The 19,957-nt window shown below is 38.3% G+C and overlaps 1 protein-coding gene across 5 annotated transcripts in view; it reads right to left on the bottom strand.

The window, feature by feature from the left end:
- The window catches only part of LOC126248514 (uncharacterized), a 75,458-nt gene that overhangs the window by 36,438 nt on the left and 19,063 nt on the right, over positions 1-19,957 (bottom strand). For all 5 annotated transcript variants that reach the window (XM_049949561.1, XM_049949562.1, XM_049949565.1 and 2 more), the window contains exon 2: positions 11,219-11,281. In XM_049949561.1, coding sequence (XP_049805518.1) covers positions 11,219-11,281 — 63 coding nt within the window. The remainder of the gene's footprint in view (positions 1-11,218; positions 11,282-19,957) is intronic.

Below are 19,957 nucleotides of genomic sequence, written 5' to 3'. Positions count from 1 at the left end.
GGGGGCTGCCTAGCTTAATGTCCCCATCTGACGGACAAACCCTTATCCACAGTGTCACATGCCTTTACTTCATGAGTCACTGGAGAAAGGTTCAGTATTTAAACCAGGACACTGGTGCAAAGTCTGGTGATCAGGAACTTCATGCACCACTTATCCTCCCTTTCCAGCCAAATAATGGCAGTGAAAATTTTTTCCATCACCAGCATTCGAAAAAGCTTGTCCCAGGTCATGCACCACCGCACAAGCATGCTTTAGTGACCTCGGCCATGGAGGCAGGTTGCAGGTTTGCCTGTGTCAAAAAACTTCCATCCATGTCATCTGTTGAGAAAGTGATGTTAACTGTATTCTGAGGTTGCCATGGAATGCTGCTGCGGGACTACATGCCACTAGATGCAACCATCAATTCTGACAGTTATTGATCAACACTGATGCATCTGCAGGCTGCCATCAGGAAGTAGTTCTCAGGGATTTTTGATGTGGGCAACGGGGTTATGGTTCACAGCAATGTGAGGCAATGTGCAGCAATCAGAATGGCCAAAAAGCTTCAGTCATTTCACTGATAGAGTCTGGACCATCCACCAAGCATTCCAAACCATGCCCCTAGTGATTTCCATACATCTGGTCTGTTGAAAAAGTTATTGGCAGGACAGCAATTAACATGCAATGAAAAAGCCAAGACAACAATCCAATGGTGGTTCCACATTCAGCTGAAAGAGCTCTACTACAGGGCAAATATCTGAAATGGTGTTACAGCTATGTAAAAACATAGTGTAATATATTGTATATATATTTGTAATTTCCTGAATGTACCTTATTTTGGCTAACAAAAATAGGGGAAAGACTTTCTGATTTGCCCCCACAGTAGGACGCTTGAAGAATTCTGACACAACCATCAAGAAGTGTTATAGGCTACTGAAAATACTAAATAAGTCGAAACCAGTATAGCCAATAACAAAATTTGTGTAAGCATTGATGGATAACCTTTATAGTCACATTTAATGAGCTCACTGATGCTCTCTGCCAGCAATGTGGTAAATATGAACAGATAGTGGATAATTCAGCTTATTTCTCTGTAGCCTTTCGGCAACAAGTGCCCATTCCCACACACCACTATGCTGATTAACATGAAGAAACATATGATCTTGTTTGATGAAACAGAAATCTTAGCCCATGCAACTACTTGCTCAAGAGTCTGTCAAACAAGCCACTGAGATCAGAATGTGCAGCAACAGCTATCTGCCAAAATCAGTATCGCTACCAATGTTATCCCAGCACAGGCATTGACAACCTCTGGTAGCAACAGGAGTCCTGTGACTTTCATGACATATTCTGGCAAATTGCATAAAGTACTACTCAACCCAGGACAACTCCTGACAATGACACAGGGGAACTGACACAAAGCTTTAAATCACATATGGCAAGAAATATGTGAAGCACTTATCCAATTCCAAAACATTTTGAAATACTCTGTGTGGTTCAAAAGGTGAAACAGAAGCACATGTAGTCAATAATGATAACAATGAGTATTCAGAAGTAATGCCAGATGGAGCTTATACAGCCATTCAGTGTATGACAAAAAAAAAAAAAGAAAAAAAGAAGCTCTGATCAACTGAATGTAAAAAGAATAACATTTTAACTACATACTTAGGAATTATTATTATGAACAACTTAAATTGGAAAGAACACACAGAAAATAATGTGGGGAAGGTGAACCAAAGATTGCATTTTATTGGTAGAACACTTAGCAGATGCAACAGATCTACTAAAGAATCTGTCTACACAATGCTTGTCCGTCATCTTTAGAAGTACTGTAGTGCAGTTTGGGATCCTTACGAGGTAGGATTAACGGAGTACATTAAGAAAATTAAAAGAAGGGCAGCACATTTTCTATTATCACGAAAGTGGGGAAAGAGTGTCATGGACATAATACAGGACTTGGGGTGGACATCATTAAAACAAAGCCATTTTTCATTGCAGAGGGAGCTTCTCACGAAATTTCATTCACCAACATTGTACTCTGAATGCGAAAATATTTTGTTGACACCAACCTACATAGGGAGAAATGATCATCATAATGAAATTAGGGAAATCTGAGCTTGCATGGAAAGGTAAAGACATTGGTTTTCTCCACATGCTGTTCAAGAGTTAAGGTGGTTCGATGAACCTTCTGCCAGGCACTTAAGTGTGGTTCACAGAGTATCCATGTAGATGTCAATGAATCAAGCAAACGAACAACCTGGCTTTAGGCACAGATCCAGCTCAATTGATCGCTTACAAGTCGAGAATGAAATTATAGAACACGGCATTCAGTATGAATTAGACATTTGTTCAGGAGTTACAGATTTCAGTTTCAATAAAATCTGTAGCAGCAGCCACTGCTAGTACTCTGAAGAATGTATGTCAATCCCACACCTTCAACTAGACTTAATCACAATAGTGAGAATTCAGAAATAAAACAGGTGTCCTGCATGGAGAGTACATAGCACCAAAACTATTCTCAGCTGTCCTAAAGGGAATTTTCTGATCCTTAAGTTGAGGAAGTCAAAGAAAGAGTTAATGTTAGTTGCACATGTCTGACCCACACTTGTTCTGTGGATGACATTGTACCACTTGTCTCTAGTGCAGATAAACATTAACAAAGTAATGTAATGATACAACAAAGCAAAAATGAAAGCAGGCTAGAAAATAAATTATAATTTCAACTGCAGCCAGTACACTCACTTTCTTCACACAAGGATATAATAATAGTAATAGTAATAATAATAATAATAATAATAATAATAATCACATCACATCACAAGCGGATGTACAATACTAGCAAATACAGAATACCCCAGAAGACATGACAATGTTGCAAAAATAATTCATCAACAGCTTGCCTTACAACATAAACTTATAAAACAACACGTTCCTACATACAAGTATGCACCACAAAATGTACTGGAGAATTATGAATACAAATTATACTGGAACAGAACCATTATAACAGATAAAACACCACCACATAACAAACCTGACATACTCACCAATAAAAAGAAGAAATTAACACAACTAATCGAAATATCCATACCCAATACAACAAATATACAAAAGAAAACAGGAGAAAAAATTGAAAAATACATCCAACTGGCTGAGGAAGTCAAGGACATGTGGCATCAGGATAAAGTTGACATTATACCAATTATACTATCAACTACAGGAGTCATACCACACAATATCCACCAGTACATCAACGCAATACAGCTACATCCAAACATATATATACAACAACAGAAATCCGTAATTATTGATACATGTTCAATTACCCGAAAGTTCCTAAACGCAATGTAACATATACCGTACAGTTAAAAGGAAGTCACAGTTGATCAAGGTCCGTGTCACTTTCATTTCGAACCAGACCTAAGGTCTGAGAAAGGAAAGAAATAATAATAATAATAATAATAATAATAATAATACTTTCACATCCACAGTTTGATAGATGCTTCCCCCAGATTTTTACAAGGATAGCAGTCTTCAGCTAATCACTTCTACATTGTTTCCTAATGTCATCTACCCATCACCCATTACATCAGCACTCATCTCTTGGAATCCAGCAAAGAATTTCCTTGGTCCACCTACAAGCCATTTACATGGCCATATGTCCTCCTTAACACCATTTCATTTCATATAAAATTATTCTTCGACACCACTTAGTTCCCTGATCAATTCATTTGTTTGCCTGTCTCTGTTAATAATCGCCAACATACTCCTATTCACTGTTCATGGAGTATCACTCAGTCATTGCCTCACTAGGGCACAACAGAAGTGCTGATTACACACTAAAATTTATGTTTCAGACACAATAGAAGCCTACTTTTGAAATTTATATTTTACACTGCCAGTCACTAAAATTGCAACAAGTGAAGACAGCATTCAACAAATGGCAAATTGGCATGAAACGTAGCACATGCTTGGGTATACAAATTATTAGCATTTCAGCTCAACTGCACAAAAGAGGCAGGAGTAACACCAGATATACACTGTGTATAAAAATGATCCAGTCACATTAATTTGACCACCACCCAAGTTCAATACCAATGTGTAGTAAGCACTCACAGATGGCAGCACTAGCAATGAAGGGTATATATATAGTGTTGAGGGGGGGAGGACACAAAACAGTGCAGTCGTCATAATGCAGAAATGGAGAGAATTATCTGACATCTGTAAGGGCATCGAGGGGGGGGAGGGGGGGGAGGACACAAAACAGTGCAGTCATCATAATGCAGAAATGGAGAGAATTATCTGACATCTGTAAGGGCATGACCACTGACTTTTGGCGCATTGGTAGAAGCATTCCTGAAACAGCTAAGTTTGTACACCGTTTGCGTGCCACTGTGGTTAAAGTGTACAGTGCATGGCGAAATGGTGCTATCCCAAACTGGTGCCAAGGGAACTGTTGCAACACAGGCCATCAAAGACAGGGATGAAAGATAGCTGTGGAGATGTGTATGGGTGAACAGACATGCAACTGTTAAGCAACTGACCACCCAGATGAACTAAGGAGCTACCAACAGTGTCTCCTCAAAAATTATTCAGCAAACACTGCTGCAAGTGGGCCTCCACAGCAGGCAAGTGGTTCATGTACACACGTTAACTACTGTTCATATGTGACAAGTCTGTAATTTGCACACCAGTACCATAACTAGATGTCCACTGACTGATGACAGGTTGGTTTCAGATGGATCATATTTTGTGCGCTATCGGACATACAGCCACTGGCATGTACCATGTAAAAGTCTGCAACCCTGCAACACTCATCAGAATGGTCCAGGCATTTTGTGGCTGTCCCTAGGCGATCACACCATTCTGCAAGTATGCATCTATCCTTGAGGACCATGTCCACCCCTATATGGTGTTTGCTTTTCCTCGGCATGATGGCATCTACCAGCAAAACAATGCAATGTATCACACAGTTCACAGTGTACGTGTGTGGTTCAAAGACACCACCTGGCCTCCAAACTCCCCATATTTACACCTAATCGAGAATCTGTGGGACCACATCAATAGGACTGTTCGTGCCAAGGATCTTCAACTGGGAAACCTAGCACAGCAGGCCACATCGAGTTGGCAAGGCTCCTAATACCTGTCAGTACCTTAGAGAACCTTTAACAATACAAGTAACATTACAATCCAAAAGATAGTTCCAGGCCATGCAAATAAATCTTTGTCGTAACTTTATTTATCATGAGTGTTCACCAGGCATCAGAGGATGCCCAAATATAGCAGGCAGCGAGATGACAGTAAGCGCCTAGCACAGTCATCTGCCATGTAGCGCAGAAGTACAGAACTAAACAATGAACTGAAGTGGCTAAAAGGTGCTGCCACCTACAGAAAAAAAGGGTGATCTAAATGCAGATGACTATTTAGAAATGATTTTGTTTAAATAATCAGTTGTCTAACAATTTCTGTATTTTACTGAAAACTTTGAGTGCACTAATAATTGTTTCCTAAACTGTATAATTATAGAAGAACACTTTTCAGATCAATTTGATGGTTGAATGCGAGTTATAGCACTGATTATATATGGTGAATACATGATACAAACAACGTACGATAAGTGAATGATGTTTACCAGCTAAAATCACCAGAACAGGCCCCATGAATAGGACGCTGTGTAGCAGATGAAGACAACAAAAGGTACCTTGAATATTTTTGTGTTAAGAAAAGTAGCTACTGAGGTGGATATTGAAGCTACATACACAATTTTACAAGAGTTTTTGCATGTGACAACCTGTTCTCTCAAAGCTATAAAGTGCAAGCTAAACTGATTGTAGTTCTCGAAAGTTTAATTGTTTCAATACAGGTTATCTATTGCATGAAAGATCATATCTGAGTAGTTAGTGAAAATTGCAATTATGTCAAAGAGATGCTTAAGTTCAGATCAAACAGCTGTACACTTTTCAAAATTTACCACCATAGTGGTAGCAGTTTTTTATATTACAATAATATTTGCAGTGTATGTTTGCATAATTAATGTACTTTATCATCAAATGTATGTTTTGGTGATTACGTCAGTGCTGAAATCTTCGCTAGGTAGTTTTATGACTGTTGCTGATCCATATCAGTCAGCAAACTGGTAAATGTTGTCCTCTCAAAGTTGGTTACAAGTAGTTGTGCATATATCTTTATGGCATTGACTTTACAACAGTAATTACTTGGCTCCTTTTGCAATAATTATTTTCATGTGGTAAAGTACTTACTCTGATTTTGGTAGAGTGACTAACATTGGTTGTATGCTGAGTACTGTACTACACGCGATTGTCTGCCCACAGTTACAAACAAATCCGATCGCCCCTCACAGTCACTTTTAGTAGCAAAACAATTATCCACAGTAGGATAAAACAGGAGGGGAATCGCAAACCTCACCGACTTGTTTCCTGCACGTCTTGTAGCGGTCCGCATTGCAAAAGGTGGTCAGTTATTCAGGCTCTTGGCAGGTGGTAACATTAATGTTACTGGACAGTATGTATGAGGAAATATTACACATTGGGTTTCTCATTCAGAAAATGCATTTGAATGTTGGTTATTAGCAAGTCAATTTTGTTATACATCATGTAAGAAGGAGAAACATCTACCAGCATGTGACAGAGGCATACAATGGCAGCATCACCATCTACTGAGACTGCAGTTTAACAGTTTGTAATACTGTTGCCTGCAATGGCAGAGATCCCACAACTGTCACGCCAAAGACGAGTATAAGAGGCCAGGAGGACCAGACTCAATGCCACGCAGGACCTCAGTGGCCCTGCACAATTAGCACCCAACAGAACAGACACCGTTTGCTCCCTCATGGAGGATCGTACATCCACATCGCATATCCTGAGTCCAGATATAACCTGGTTTGCAGGGATTTAGCCTTGTTTGCAACAAGACAAGTACCCACTGAGACAGAGTGACATTACATTATCTCGAGCACCACAGACTACCAGTGCAGCAACCACTGTTGTGGCTTCTCCTCATGCACCAACGGAGAGTGGTATGCCAACAATGGGGCACTAAATGACAGCACTGGACATGAGAGCGGCACTACATCATTTTTGAGATGAACCCTGGTTCTGCGTAGAGCATCATGATGGACGTATCAGTATGAAGAGGCGCAGCAGAGAATAAATGTTGCACAAATGCATTCACCATCCTCAGAACAGCACCCGGTGAGATGGTATGTGGTGCATTTGGGTACACACACGATCACTGCTGGTTCACGTAACTGTTAATTTGGACATAAACTGTTAAATTTTGTGCGTTTTAATACTGGTAACTTTGCCCAATATTTGTGGTCTCCATGACATCAGCCCTGTACAAGATAAAACAAGATCGCAAGTTGCCTGACCTCCTCTGATACAGAGGATGTTTGACTGTTGCCTTGACCAGCACATTCTCCAGATCTCCCATCCACTGAAAACGTCCGGTCACGGGTTGCCGAGAGATGGACACAGCATCACTCAGTGGCCACTATGATTGATGAATTCTGGCATAGTGTTTAAGCAGCATGGAATGACATATCCATTTCTGTCACCTGAGCCCAATTCACCCCATGTCCAGTCAGATCAGAGCTGCTATTGCTGCCACGGGTGGCAGCAGCTCTGTGTACTAAATTTTGCACCTTGTATGCCTCCAAATCGCCCACAAATTCTTGCTACTATACTGTATAATAGCAAGGAATTCCAAGTCAATTTGGGAGAAACTACAACACTAGCTGTTGCCTTGCTGTGTGGTGACCTTAGAAGCACCAGTCTCTCACAATCCAAAAAATTGAACTGTTGTACAGGATATACTGTAAACTATAACTAATTGTAAGAAAAGACCTTTGCTTTGCCTTCTGCACTCTCTAGTTCATTGTCAGTTCACTCTCATTCTGTCACCTGTACAGAAGTAATATGCCTATCAAAAGTCGTGACTAACTGCAGATCTAAAGAAACACTTTCAAGGAGAGAGGTACTTCATGACTTTTGTTCCTGTATGTGTGAATATGGCAGTCTTTAGCAGCTTTCTAAAGGAAGATGAATGAGATGTTGACAGAAAAAGATACAAAACACGTTGTAAATATCAAAGACTGAAAGGCCAGCACACACATTTGATCTCGGAACATTCTGTCTCTGTGTATTAGTTGTCCTTCATAAGCAGTCACTACTGTGTCCTTTGAACCAGATGAATAATTATGGTAAGGCTCAGATTCCCCTAAGTCAGATGCCATTGACAGATATATCAGATTTTGTTAGTAGCAGTTCGTTATCACAGTGGATGGGAAAGAAACCTCAATCGAATAAATCACGAACACTTTCTCGCCTACATTAATGTAAAGATACACTAGATGAAAGGATTGTGACAATAGTCACAGTTTGTTAACAAAATATATGCATTCTGTGAGTTATATAAGAAGAATTTAATGTATGTATTCACTCCGTAATCATCAAAGTCTTCAGGAAAAAAAATAAAATAGCATTACAATTCCTGCCCACCAATGGTGAATGCAATATGAGTTACATATGGGCTGCATTGAAGAGACACTGGAAGTAGGAAAAAAGCCAAACAAGTCCAGAGTTCAGTGACTCACATATTTCTCAACTGCTCACATTTAAGATGAATGCGAAGCCAACGGTATTGTTCATGATGTGCATATGCCAATATCCAAAAGTATATGAACTGTAACAACACCATCAATAATATTCTTGCTGGGTCTGCAGCCACATCATTCAATCATTTTGACAAAATATTTCGGTCATCCGTGTGGCTGGCATCTCCAAGTGGGAATGCAGTTTGATAAATCTTGATTATCTGAGGCATACTGCCATGGGAATCTTGCTGGAACTGATTCCTACCCTGAACGATATGGGTACATTTACACACAGACAGTTGCTCCTGCAGCTTGCTATTGAGACCGCATCTTAAGGAATCAATTGAAATTAGACTGGCAGATAATATTATACATAGAAACAAAGGTGATCCTTTAAGTAAAATGTGGAATCCTGTTGTACCCTATATGCCAGCTTTGACCACTGGGACACTGTATCTTTCATTTGTCTTATGGGTCAGCAGTGACGATTTCTCTGATAGGCACTGTCATCTCTAGATAGTATGTGGAAGAGCCACTGTTCACAGTGGGACTCAGTTCTAGCAAAACTTAGCAAAATCATTCTCACCTAAAGATGGCAGCCACACAGACCACTGAAATACTGGAAGATGACTGTATGCTCAAACAGCAGATACGACAAGATTATTATCAGACAGCAGAAGTTTCTAGTGCATTCTGAAGGCTGTCAAGAGTTGTATTTCAAAATTAAGATTACAATTACAATCACACCACCACCACCACCACCACCACCACCACCACCACCACCACAATGGAACAATTCATACTCACTATTCCATTCTTTAATTTTTTTTTTATGACTTGCAAGTACACCACTGTGTTGTATCAACTTCTAATCCATGTTTCTTCCTTCACTTGTTTCAAATTCAGTGCTTTTTCTTCTTCTCTTTTACTGGTAAAGATTTTACTGAATGTGTGGTAGATTAAGAGGAGCTTGATAGATCTCAAGTTTTCTGTATACTGTTTATGTCCTTCCTTGTAAAGTAGAAAGATTATAACATTGTTCCAGTTTTGAGGAATTTTCTTCCTCAGCAAGTTTTCTTTAAATGGTTTAGCAAATTCCTTTTGTATTAATCTGTTTCTACATTTATAGAATTCAACTGACTATCACCATCTGTGGACAATTTTCTCTGTTCATAACTTGAGAGATTTTATACATCTGGTCCGGCACTATGTAGCCTATTTATGTTTCTGAGCCATCTCTCAAACTATACTAATATTTGAAGAAAAGAAACATTCCCTTAAGTAAAATGTCGAATCAAACCACCTTCAATCATTCAAATTTCCTGTTGTTATTTCCTTTTAGCAACCAGTCTCAGCACTACGTTAAGACATCTTTAGGCTCCCTGATCGATGTGTAGGAAGACTCCCATATCTGGTCCAATCAAAATAGAGGCCAGCATTCAGTGACTGGTATCCGTAGATTTCTTCTTAACACAGCAATCCCTTTGATCAGCAAGTAATGATTGAAGGTATTGCTGCCTTAAGAAGGCATCTATGGATACCAGTCATTGAATGCTGGTCCCTACCTTGACTGGAGCAGAGGTGAGATTCTTCCTAAATGGCAATCAGGGTGCCTGAAGATGGCATAATGTAGCACTGAAACTGGTTGTTAAAATAAAATAACAACTGGAAATTTAGATGGCTGAAGTTTTTTATTCGACATTTTATACTGAACAGCCAAGGTCCTGCAACCATCTGAGTAAAAACGAGCTTACAGAGATTTCCTTACATTGTTAGTTACTGTGCCGTCTGTCATTTCAACTTATGAAATGTAGTGTCTACCCAACATTCAACACTCAGTTTTGTCTTATTTATACTCTCACTGTTTTCCACTGTTCCTGTTCCCAAATCTTCATTTTACCTTCCTACATCCTCCTCTCTAACAAGAATTTTGTTTCCTTCTGCATATTTTACATGCTCCTATTATTGTCTGCCTGAAACTCTGTCCTCCTCTTTAATAGCTACCATGTTCCATTTGAAATTCTTTTTTTTGTTCCTCATACTAGAAAATTTTTTTTGCTGTTGGTATACCTAGGTATGTTTGCAAAAAAATTCCCCCTTTTTTTCTATGTCTTCGAAACTTTCATTTTCTAAGATAGCAAACCTGCTGCTTAATTTAATGAGGTATAACTCCTTATTCTGTAACAAATTCTCACATTCTACAGTTTTGACTTTCTGCTGTTTTTTCCCCTAGCATTGAATCTATGTTCACACTGCATCTTATGAGTCTAGAACCATATGCAATTCAAAGGTGGTTTGGTACCACTTTTAATATCCTGTACAAACTTAAACCATAATTCTGAAAAAGAAGCCATGCTTTAAGAAACAGTCTATGAAGATATGCTGATTAGAATAGAGTTTTAGCATGTAAGTATTGTAACATTAATAAACACAGTTATGATGTCTATTATTCATATCATGAACTGTAAACTCCTGGAGAAAGTGTCAATATACTATAAAATATTGCATATCACTTAAGTTTTACTACATGACAAATTACTAAATCCAACTCAAAGCATTTTATAAAATTGCTATCCACAATTCAGCAGTCAGGTGTTTAGAAACAACAAGTGATTTTTTCCTTACCGCCTGTTGCACAGGAACCTGCTGTTGCATTCCAGGTTGGTGGTGTGGAACTTGCTGGTGTTGCTGTGAACATTTGTATTGTTTCAGGACTATGCATCTACTTGGAAGAGAAAACTTGCTACAAGTATTTTCTCTTTTTATTTGAAGGTCAAAAATATTTAATTCAAAATGAAAGACAAAAAGAGGGATATTAAAACTATTTGAAGCAGAAGGTGGACAACTTATAGGTTCCCAAAAGAACAACAACTACACACACATTACTGTTTGTTTCAGTCCTGTTTCAGCTGCCATTGAAGAGGCACTCCTGTTTCAAACACTGCTAAAAGTATTATTACATGGTCACTTATGTGAGTGGGAGGCTCTATGTTCTTTCCTTGGTCACAGAAAAATACACGTAATTTTTGAAATGTCCAGAGAAGACATTTACCAATGTATGCTGCCTGAATCTGCAATAGGATTAAGAATTACACTTAAACAAATAATCATCAGTAGCAAAATTTGTGTATAAATTCAGAACTTTTGTACAAATTAAGAAAGAAGAAAAATTGCGTATGTGTCTATTTACACTACTGGCCATTAAAATTGCTACACCATGAAGATGACGTGCTACAGACGCAAAATTTAACTGACAGGAAGAAGATGCTGTGATATGCAAATGATTAGCTTTTCAGAGCATTCACACAAGGTTGGCACCGGTGGCGACACCTACAACGTACTGGCATGAGGAAAGTTTCCAACCGATTTCTCATACACAAACAGCAGTTGACTGGCGTTGCCTGGTGAAACATTGTTGTGATGCCTCGTGTAAGGAGGAGAAATGCGTACCATCACGTTTCTGACTTTGATAAGGGTCAGATTGTGGGCGATTGCGGTTTATCGTATTGCGACATCGCTGCTCGCGTTGGTCGAGATCCACTGACTGTTAACACAATATGTAATCGGTGGGTTCAGGAGGGTAATACGGAATGATGTGCTGGATCTCAATGGCCTCGTACCACTAGCAGTCGATATGACAGGCATCTTATCCGCATGGCTGTAACGGATCGTGCAGCCACATCTCTATCCCAGAGTCAAAAGATGGGGACGTTTGCAAGACAACAACCATCTGCACGAACAGTTCGACGACATTTGCAGCAGCATGGCCTATCAGCTCGGAGACCATGGCTGCGGATACCCTTTACACTGCATCACAGACAGGAGCGACGGCGATGGTGTACTCAACAACGAACCTGGGTGCACGAATAACAAAACGTCATTTTCTCGGATGAATCCAGGTTCTGTTTACAGCACCATGATGGTCGCATCTGTCTTTGGCGACACCGTGGTAAACACACATTGAAAGCGTGTATTCGTCATCGCCATACTGGCGTATCACCTGGCGTGATGGTATGGGGTGCCTCTGGTTACACGTCTCTGTCACCTCTTGTTCGCATTGACGGCACTTTGAATAATGGACGTTACATTTCAGATGTGTTACAGCCCGTGGCTCTACCCTTCATTCGATCCCTGCGAAACCCTACAGTTCAGCAGGATAATGCACGACCCCATGTTGCAGGTTGTGTACGGGCCTTTGTGGATACAGAAAATGTTCGACTGCTGCCCTGGCCAGCACATTCTCCAGATCTCTCACCAATTGAAAATGTCTGGTCAATGGTGGCCCAGCAACTGGCTCGTCACAATACGCCAGTCACTACTCTTGACGAACTGTAGTATCTTGTGAAATTGCATGGGCATCTGTACCTGTACACGCCATTCAAGCTCTGTTTGACTCAATGCCCAGGCGTATCAAGGCCGTTATTACGGCCAGAGGTGGTGGTTCTGGGTACTGATTTCTCAGGATCTATGCACCCAAATTGCGTGAAAATGTAATCACGTCAGTTCTAGTATAATATATTTGTCCAATGAATACCCGTTTATCATCTGCATTTCTTCTTGGTGTAGCAATTTTAATGGCCAGTAGTGTATTTATTTATTTATTTATTTATTCATCCAAGGATCATCTCAAAATGATGTATGTTTCTCAAGGTAATACAATGTCAATCAATGGGCCAAAATATAACACACAGCATACATAACATGTAGAAAAATTTAAATTAATGTGGATGAGCAGGAAAAATAAACCGATAATGTTTGGATACAGCATTAGTAGTGTCCTGCCTGACACAGTCAACTCATTTAAATATCTGGGTGTAAGGTTGTGAAGCGACATGAAATGGAACGAACAGGTGAGGATTGTTGTTGAGACTGTGAATGGTCGACTTTAGTTTATTGGGAGAATTTTAGGAAAGTGTGTTTCATCCGCACATGAGACAGCATCTAGGATACTAGTGTGACCTATTCTTGAGTATTGCTCGAGTGTATGGGATCCGTGGCAGCTCAGCATGCAAGTGTTATGGGTATGCTTCAGGATTTCAAGTGCGAATCCCTGGAAGGAAGAAAACATTCATTTCAAAGAACACTACTTAGAAAGCTTAGAGAACCAGCTTTTGAAGCTAACTGTACAACGATCCTACTGGTGTCAACATATATTTCGCATAGGGACCATATGTGGCTGTGTTAGATGATACGGGTGCTTGCCATGTAGTGTTTTCTTTTTCAAATTTACTTTCTTCATTTCTGTTGATGTTATGTGATCTGAAGGGTTGTAGAAGTGGTTATGAAATTGCAGTGGTGTAGCCGATGTATTTATATGAATGATTGCTCTGTGTATTTTGCTAGTTTCTGCTCGTTCTATAAAGAATTTTCTTAAATTGTCTACCTGTCCATAATGTAGGTTTTTTATATCGATAAATCCCCTTCCTCCTTCCTTTCTGCTTAATGTGAATCTTTCTGTTGCTGAATGTATGTGATGTATTCTATATTTGTGGCATTGTGATCGTGTAAGTGTATTGAGTGCTTCTAGGTCTGTGTTACTCCATTTCACTACTCCAAATGAGTAGGTCAATATTGGTATAGCATAAGTATTTATAGCTTTTGTCTTGTTTCTTGCTGTCAATTCTGTTTTCAGTATTTTTGTTAGTCTTTGTCTATATTTTTCTTTTAGTTCTTCTTTAATATTTGTATTATCTATTCCTATTTTTTGTCTGTATCCTAGATATTTATAGGCATCTGTTTTTTCCATCGCTTCTATGCAGTCGCTGTGGTTATCCAATATGTAATCTTCTTGTTTAGTGTGTGTTCCCTTGACTATGCTATTTTTCTTACATTTGTCTGTTCCAAAAGCCATATTTATATCATTACTGAATACTTCTGTTATCTTTAGTAATTGGTTGAGTTGTTGATTTGTTGCTGCCAGTAGTTTTAGATCATCCATGTATAGCAAATGTGTGATTTTGTGTGGGTATGTTCCAGTAATATTGTATCCATAATTTGTATTATTTAGCATGTTGGATAGTGGGTTCAGAGCAAGGCAGAACCAGAAAGGACAATGAGTCTCCTTGGTATATTCCACGCTTAATCTGTATTGGCTGTGATGTGATATTATTTGAATTTGTTTGGATATTAAGTGTGGTTTTCCAATTTTTCATTACTATGTTTAGGAACTGTAGCAATTGAGGATCTACTTTGTATATTTCCAATATTTGTAGTAACCATGAGTGCGGTACACTATCAAAAGCTTTTTGGTAATCAATGTATTCGTAGTGTAGCGACATTTGTTTAGTTTTAGCTTGATATGTCACCTCTGCATCTATTATCAGTTGCTCTTTACATCATCACGCTCCTTTGCAACAGCCTTTTTGTTCTTCATTTATAATTTTGTTCTGTGTTGTATGTGTCATTAATTTCTGTGTAATGACTGAAGTTAATATTTTGTATATTGTTGGTAGGCATGTTATGGGGCGATATTTAGCTGGGTTTGCTGTGTCTGCTTGTTCTTTAGGTTTCAGGTAAGTTATTCCATGTGTAAGTGTATCAGGGAATGTGTATGGGTCTGCAATATAACTGTTAAATAATTTAGTTAGATGTGAATGTGTTGAGGTGAACTTCTTTAACCAGAAATTTGCTATTTTATCATTTCCAGCGGCTTTCCAATTGTGAGTAGAATTAATTGCTTGGGTGACTTCATGTTGCAAAATTATCACTTCAGGCATTTGTGGAATCATCTTGTATGTGTCTGTTTCTGCTTGTATCAACCGTGCATGCCTGTTATGTTGTACCGGGTTAGACCATATGTTGCTCCAGAAGTGTTCCATGTCTGTTATGTTTGGTGGATTGTTTATTTTAATGTGTGTGTTATCTATTGTCTGGTAAAATTTCTTTTGGTTTGTGTTGAATGTTTGGTTTTGTTTCCTTCTATTTTCACTTTTTTTGTATCTTCTGAGTCGTTTGGCTAATGCTTGTAATTTCTGCTTCTTTTCGTCTAACTGCTCTGTCACTTCTTGTTGTGAGATTTTACCTAACCTTTTTCGTTTTTTTTCCGAGATTTCATTTCTTATAAATTGTGTTAGCTGTCCGATGTCTTTTCTCAGTTTTTCTATTCTGATCTGTAGCCTGTGTTGCCATGCTGGTTTTGTGGGTTTCTTCTGTGTGTTGGTTGGTTCTGATCTCTGTCTAGTGTGTATATTTAGTGTAGTGAGTGCTCCTATATAAACCAGTAGTTGTAACTCTTCCATAGTTGTGTTTTCATTTATTTTGTTGTGTATGATTGTGTTGATAGTTTTTATTGTTGTTTCGACTTGTGGGTTATTTGGTGGTCTATGCAAGAATGGTCTTATGTCTGTATTTGTGTCTTTGTATTCTATATATGTCAGCTGAAATTTTTCTTCTATATCTAACATGTGTGTCACTTCGTGTTCTATTTGTGCTTGTTCTGGTGGCTGTCTTAAGATTTCGTTTTCCTCTGATTGTTTAATTGGTGCGTGTTGTTCTTTGTTTGTTTGCTCTGGGATGTTTGAGTCCATTACTGTATTTTGTTCTTCTTCTGATGCACATTATTTTGTTCCAGTATTTGTTGTACTTGTTGTTTGATGTTTTCTAATTCTGACTGGGGTATCCTGTTATTTTTGATTATTACACGGATCTGATCAGCTAGTCGTTGTTCTGTTAAAAATTTTAATTCTGGGTATCTGGTAATAAATGTTGTGTATACTTGTGATCTGTATCCAGTTGTGTTGGTTCCTAGGTTTGTTGCTTGGTAATAACAGAACATGAGGTGTCGATTAACTTCATCTGACCATCTCATCCTCTGTCTTCGTTTTCCTTCTAGGGTGGTTGCAGGAAGCATATCCTGCAAAACACCTCTATTTGGATTTAAATCATTTTCCAGTTGGCTAGCAGTGTCGTTACCATTGTGGGCGGGCATAGGGTTCAAGCGTCGTCCCCGACCATGACGGCGCTTGTCCGAGGCTTCTTTAGTTCTGTCCTGAACCAACTAATCACACTAAAAGGGGGGTTAGCCCTATTAGTGGTTTGTTCTTTTTGTCGCATTTTACGACTGGCAGAACATACCGGAGGCCTATTCTTTTGCTGGGCCTCCACGGGGTTTACTATTATTATTTCTTTACTTTCTCAGACGTTAAGTCTGGTTGAGAATGGAAAGTGACGCGGACCTTGATCAAGCGTCACTTCCTATTAACTGTACGGTACGTGTTATATTGCATTTAGGAACTTTCGGGTAATTGAACATGTATCAATAATTACGGATTTCTGTAGTTGTATATATGTGTTTGGATGTAGCTGTATTGCATTGATGTACTGGTGGATATTGTGTGGTATGACTCCTGTAGTTGATACTATAATTGGTATGGTGTCAACTTTATCCTGATGCCACATGTCTTTGACTTCCTCAGCCAGTTGGATGTATTTTTCAATTTTTTCTCCTGTTTTCTTTTGTATATTTGTTGTATTGGGTATGGATATTTCGATTAGTTGTGTTAATTTCTTCTTTTTATTGGTGAGTATGATGTCAGGTTTGTTATGTGGCGTTGTTTTATCTGTTATAATGGTTCTGTTCCAGTATAATTTGTATTCATCATTCTCCAGTACATTTTGTGGTGCATACTTGTATGTAGGAACTTGTTGTTTTAAAAGTTTATGTTGTAAGGCAAGCTGTTGATGTATTATTTTTGCGACATTGTCATGTCTTCTGGGGTATTCTGTATTTGCTAGTACTGTACATCCGCTTGTGATGTGATCTACTGTTTCTATTTGTTGTTTACAAAGTCTGCATTTATCTGTTGTGGTATTGGGATCTTTAATAATATGCTTGCTGTAATACCTGGTGTTTATTGTTTGATCCTGTATTGCAATCATGAATCCTTCTGTCTCACTGTATATATTGCCTTTTCTTAGCCATGTGTTGGATGCGTCTTGATCGATGTGTGGCTGTGTTAGATGATACGGGTGCTTGCCATGAAGTGTTTTCTTTTTCCAATTTACTTTCTTCGTATCTGTTGATGTTATGTGGTCTAAAGGGTTGTAGAGGTGGTTATGAAATTGTAGTGGTGTAGCCGATGTATTTATATGAGTGATTGCTTTGTGTATTTTGCTAGTTTCTGCTCGTTCTATAAAGAATTTTCTTAAATTGTCTACCTGTCCATAATGTAGGTTTTTTATATCGATAAATCCCCTTCCTCCTTCCTTTCTGCTTAATGTGAATCTTTCTGTTGCTGAATGTATGTGATGTATTCTACATTTGTGGCATTGTGATCGTGTAAGTGTATTGAGTGCTTCTAGGTCTGTGTTACTCCATTTCACTACTCCAAATGAGTACGAATTAATATTGGTATAGCATAAGTATTTATAGCTTTTGTCTTGTTTCTTGCTGTCAATTCTGTTTTCAGTATTTTTGTTAGTCTTTGTCTATATTTTTCTTTTAGTTCTTCTTTAATATTTGTATTATCTATTCCTATTTTTTGTCTGTATCCTAGATATTTATAGGCATCCGTTTTTTCCATCGCTTCTATGCAGTCGCTGTGGTTATCCAATATGTAATCTTCTTGTTTAGTGTGTTTTCCCTTGACTATGCTATTTTTCTTACATTTGTCTGTTCCAAAAGCCATATTTATATCATTACTGAATACTTCTGTTATCTTTAGTAATTGGTTGAGTTGTTGATTTGTTGCCGCCAGTAGTTTTAGATCATCCATATATAGCAAATGTGTGATTTTGTGTGGGTATGTTCCAGTAATATTGTATCCATAATTTGTATTATTTAGCATGTTGGATAGTGGGTTCAGAGCAAGGCAGAACCAGAAAGGACTTAATGAGTCTCCTTGGTATATTCCACGCTTAATCTGTATTGGCTGTGATGTGATATTATTTGAATTTGTTTGGATATTAAGTGTGGTTTTCCAATTTTTCATTACTATGTTTAGGAACTGTAGCAATTGAGGATCTACTTTGTATATTTCCAATATTTGTAGTAACCATGAGTGGGGTACACTATCAAAAGCTTTTTGGTAATCAATGTATGCGTAGTGTAGCGACCTTTGTTTAGTTTTAGCTTGATATGTCACCTCTGCATCTATTATCAGTTGCTCTTTACATCATCACGCTCCTTTGCAACAGCCTTTTTGTTCTTCATTTATAATTTTGTTCTGTGTTGTATGTGTCATTAATTTCTGTTTAATGATTGAAGTTAATATTTTGTATATTGTTGGTAGGCATGTTATGGGGCGATATTTAGCTGGGTTCGCTGTGTCTGCTTGATCTTTAGGTTTCAGATAAGTTATTCCATGTGTAAGTGTATCAGGGAATGTGTATGGGTCTGCAATATAACTGTTAAATAATTTAGTTAGATGTGAATGTGTTGAGGTGAACTTCTTTAACCAGAAATTTGCTATTTTATCATTTCCAGCGGCTTTCCAATTGTGAGTAGAATTAATTGCTTGGGTGACTTCATGTTGCAAAATTATCACTTCAGGCATTTGTGGAATCATCTTGTATGTGTCTGTTTCTGCTTGTATCAACCGTGCATGCCTGTTATGTTGTACCGGGTTAGACCATATGTTGCTCCAGAAGTGTTCCATGTCTGTTATGTTTGGTGGATTGTTTATTTTAATGTGTGTGTTATCTATTGTCTGGTAAAATTTCTTTTGGTTTGTGTTGAATGTTTGGTTTTGTTTCCTTCTATTTTCACTTTTTTTGTATCTTCTGAGTCGTTTGGCTAATGCTTGTAATTTCTGCTTCTTTTCGTCTAACTGCTCTGTCACTTCTTGTTGTGAGATTTTACCTAACCTTTTTCGTTTTTTTTCCGAGATTTCATTTCTTATAAATTGTGTTAGCTGTCCGATGTCTTTTCTCAGTTTTTCTATTCTGATCTGTAGCCTGTGTTGCCATGCTGGTTTTGTGGGTTTCTTCTGTGTGTTGGTTGGTTCTGATCTCTGTCTAGTGTGTATATTTAGTGTAGTGAGTGCTCCTATATAAACCAGTAGTTGTAACTCTTCCATAGTTGTGTTTTCATTTATTTTGTTGTGTATGATTGTGTTGATAGTTTTTATTGTTGTTTCGACTTGTGGGTTATTTGGTGGTCTATGCAAGAATGGTCTTATGTCTGTATTTGTGTCTTTGTATTCTATATATGTCAGCTGAAATTTTTCTTCTATATCTAACATGTGTGTCACTTCGTGTTCTATTTGTGCTTGTTCTGGTGGCTGTCTTAAGATTTCGTTTTCCTCTGATTGTTTAATTGGTGCGTGTTGTTCTTTGTTTGTTTGCTCTGGGATGTTTGAGTCCATTACTGTATTTTGTTCTTCTTCTGATGCACATTATTTTGTTCCAGTATTTGTTGTACTTGTT

The sequence above is a fragment of the Schistocerca nitens genome, chromosome 3 (assembly GCF_023898315.1).
Source record: "Schistocerca nitens isolate TAMUIC-IGC-003100 chromosome 3, iqSchNite1.1, whole genome shotgun sequence".
NCBI lineage: Eukaryota > Metazoa > Arthropoda > Insecta > Orthoptera > Acrididae > Schistocerca > Schistocerca nitens.
The sequence above is the reverse complement of the archived record's forward strand: the minus strand, read 5'-3'. Positions and strand labels throughout refer to the sequence as shown.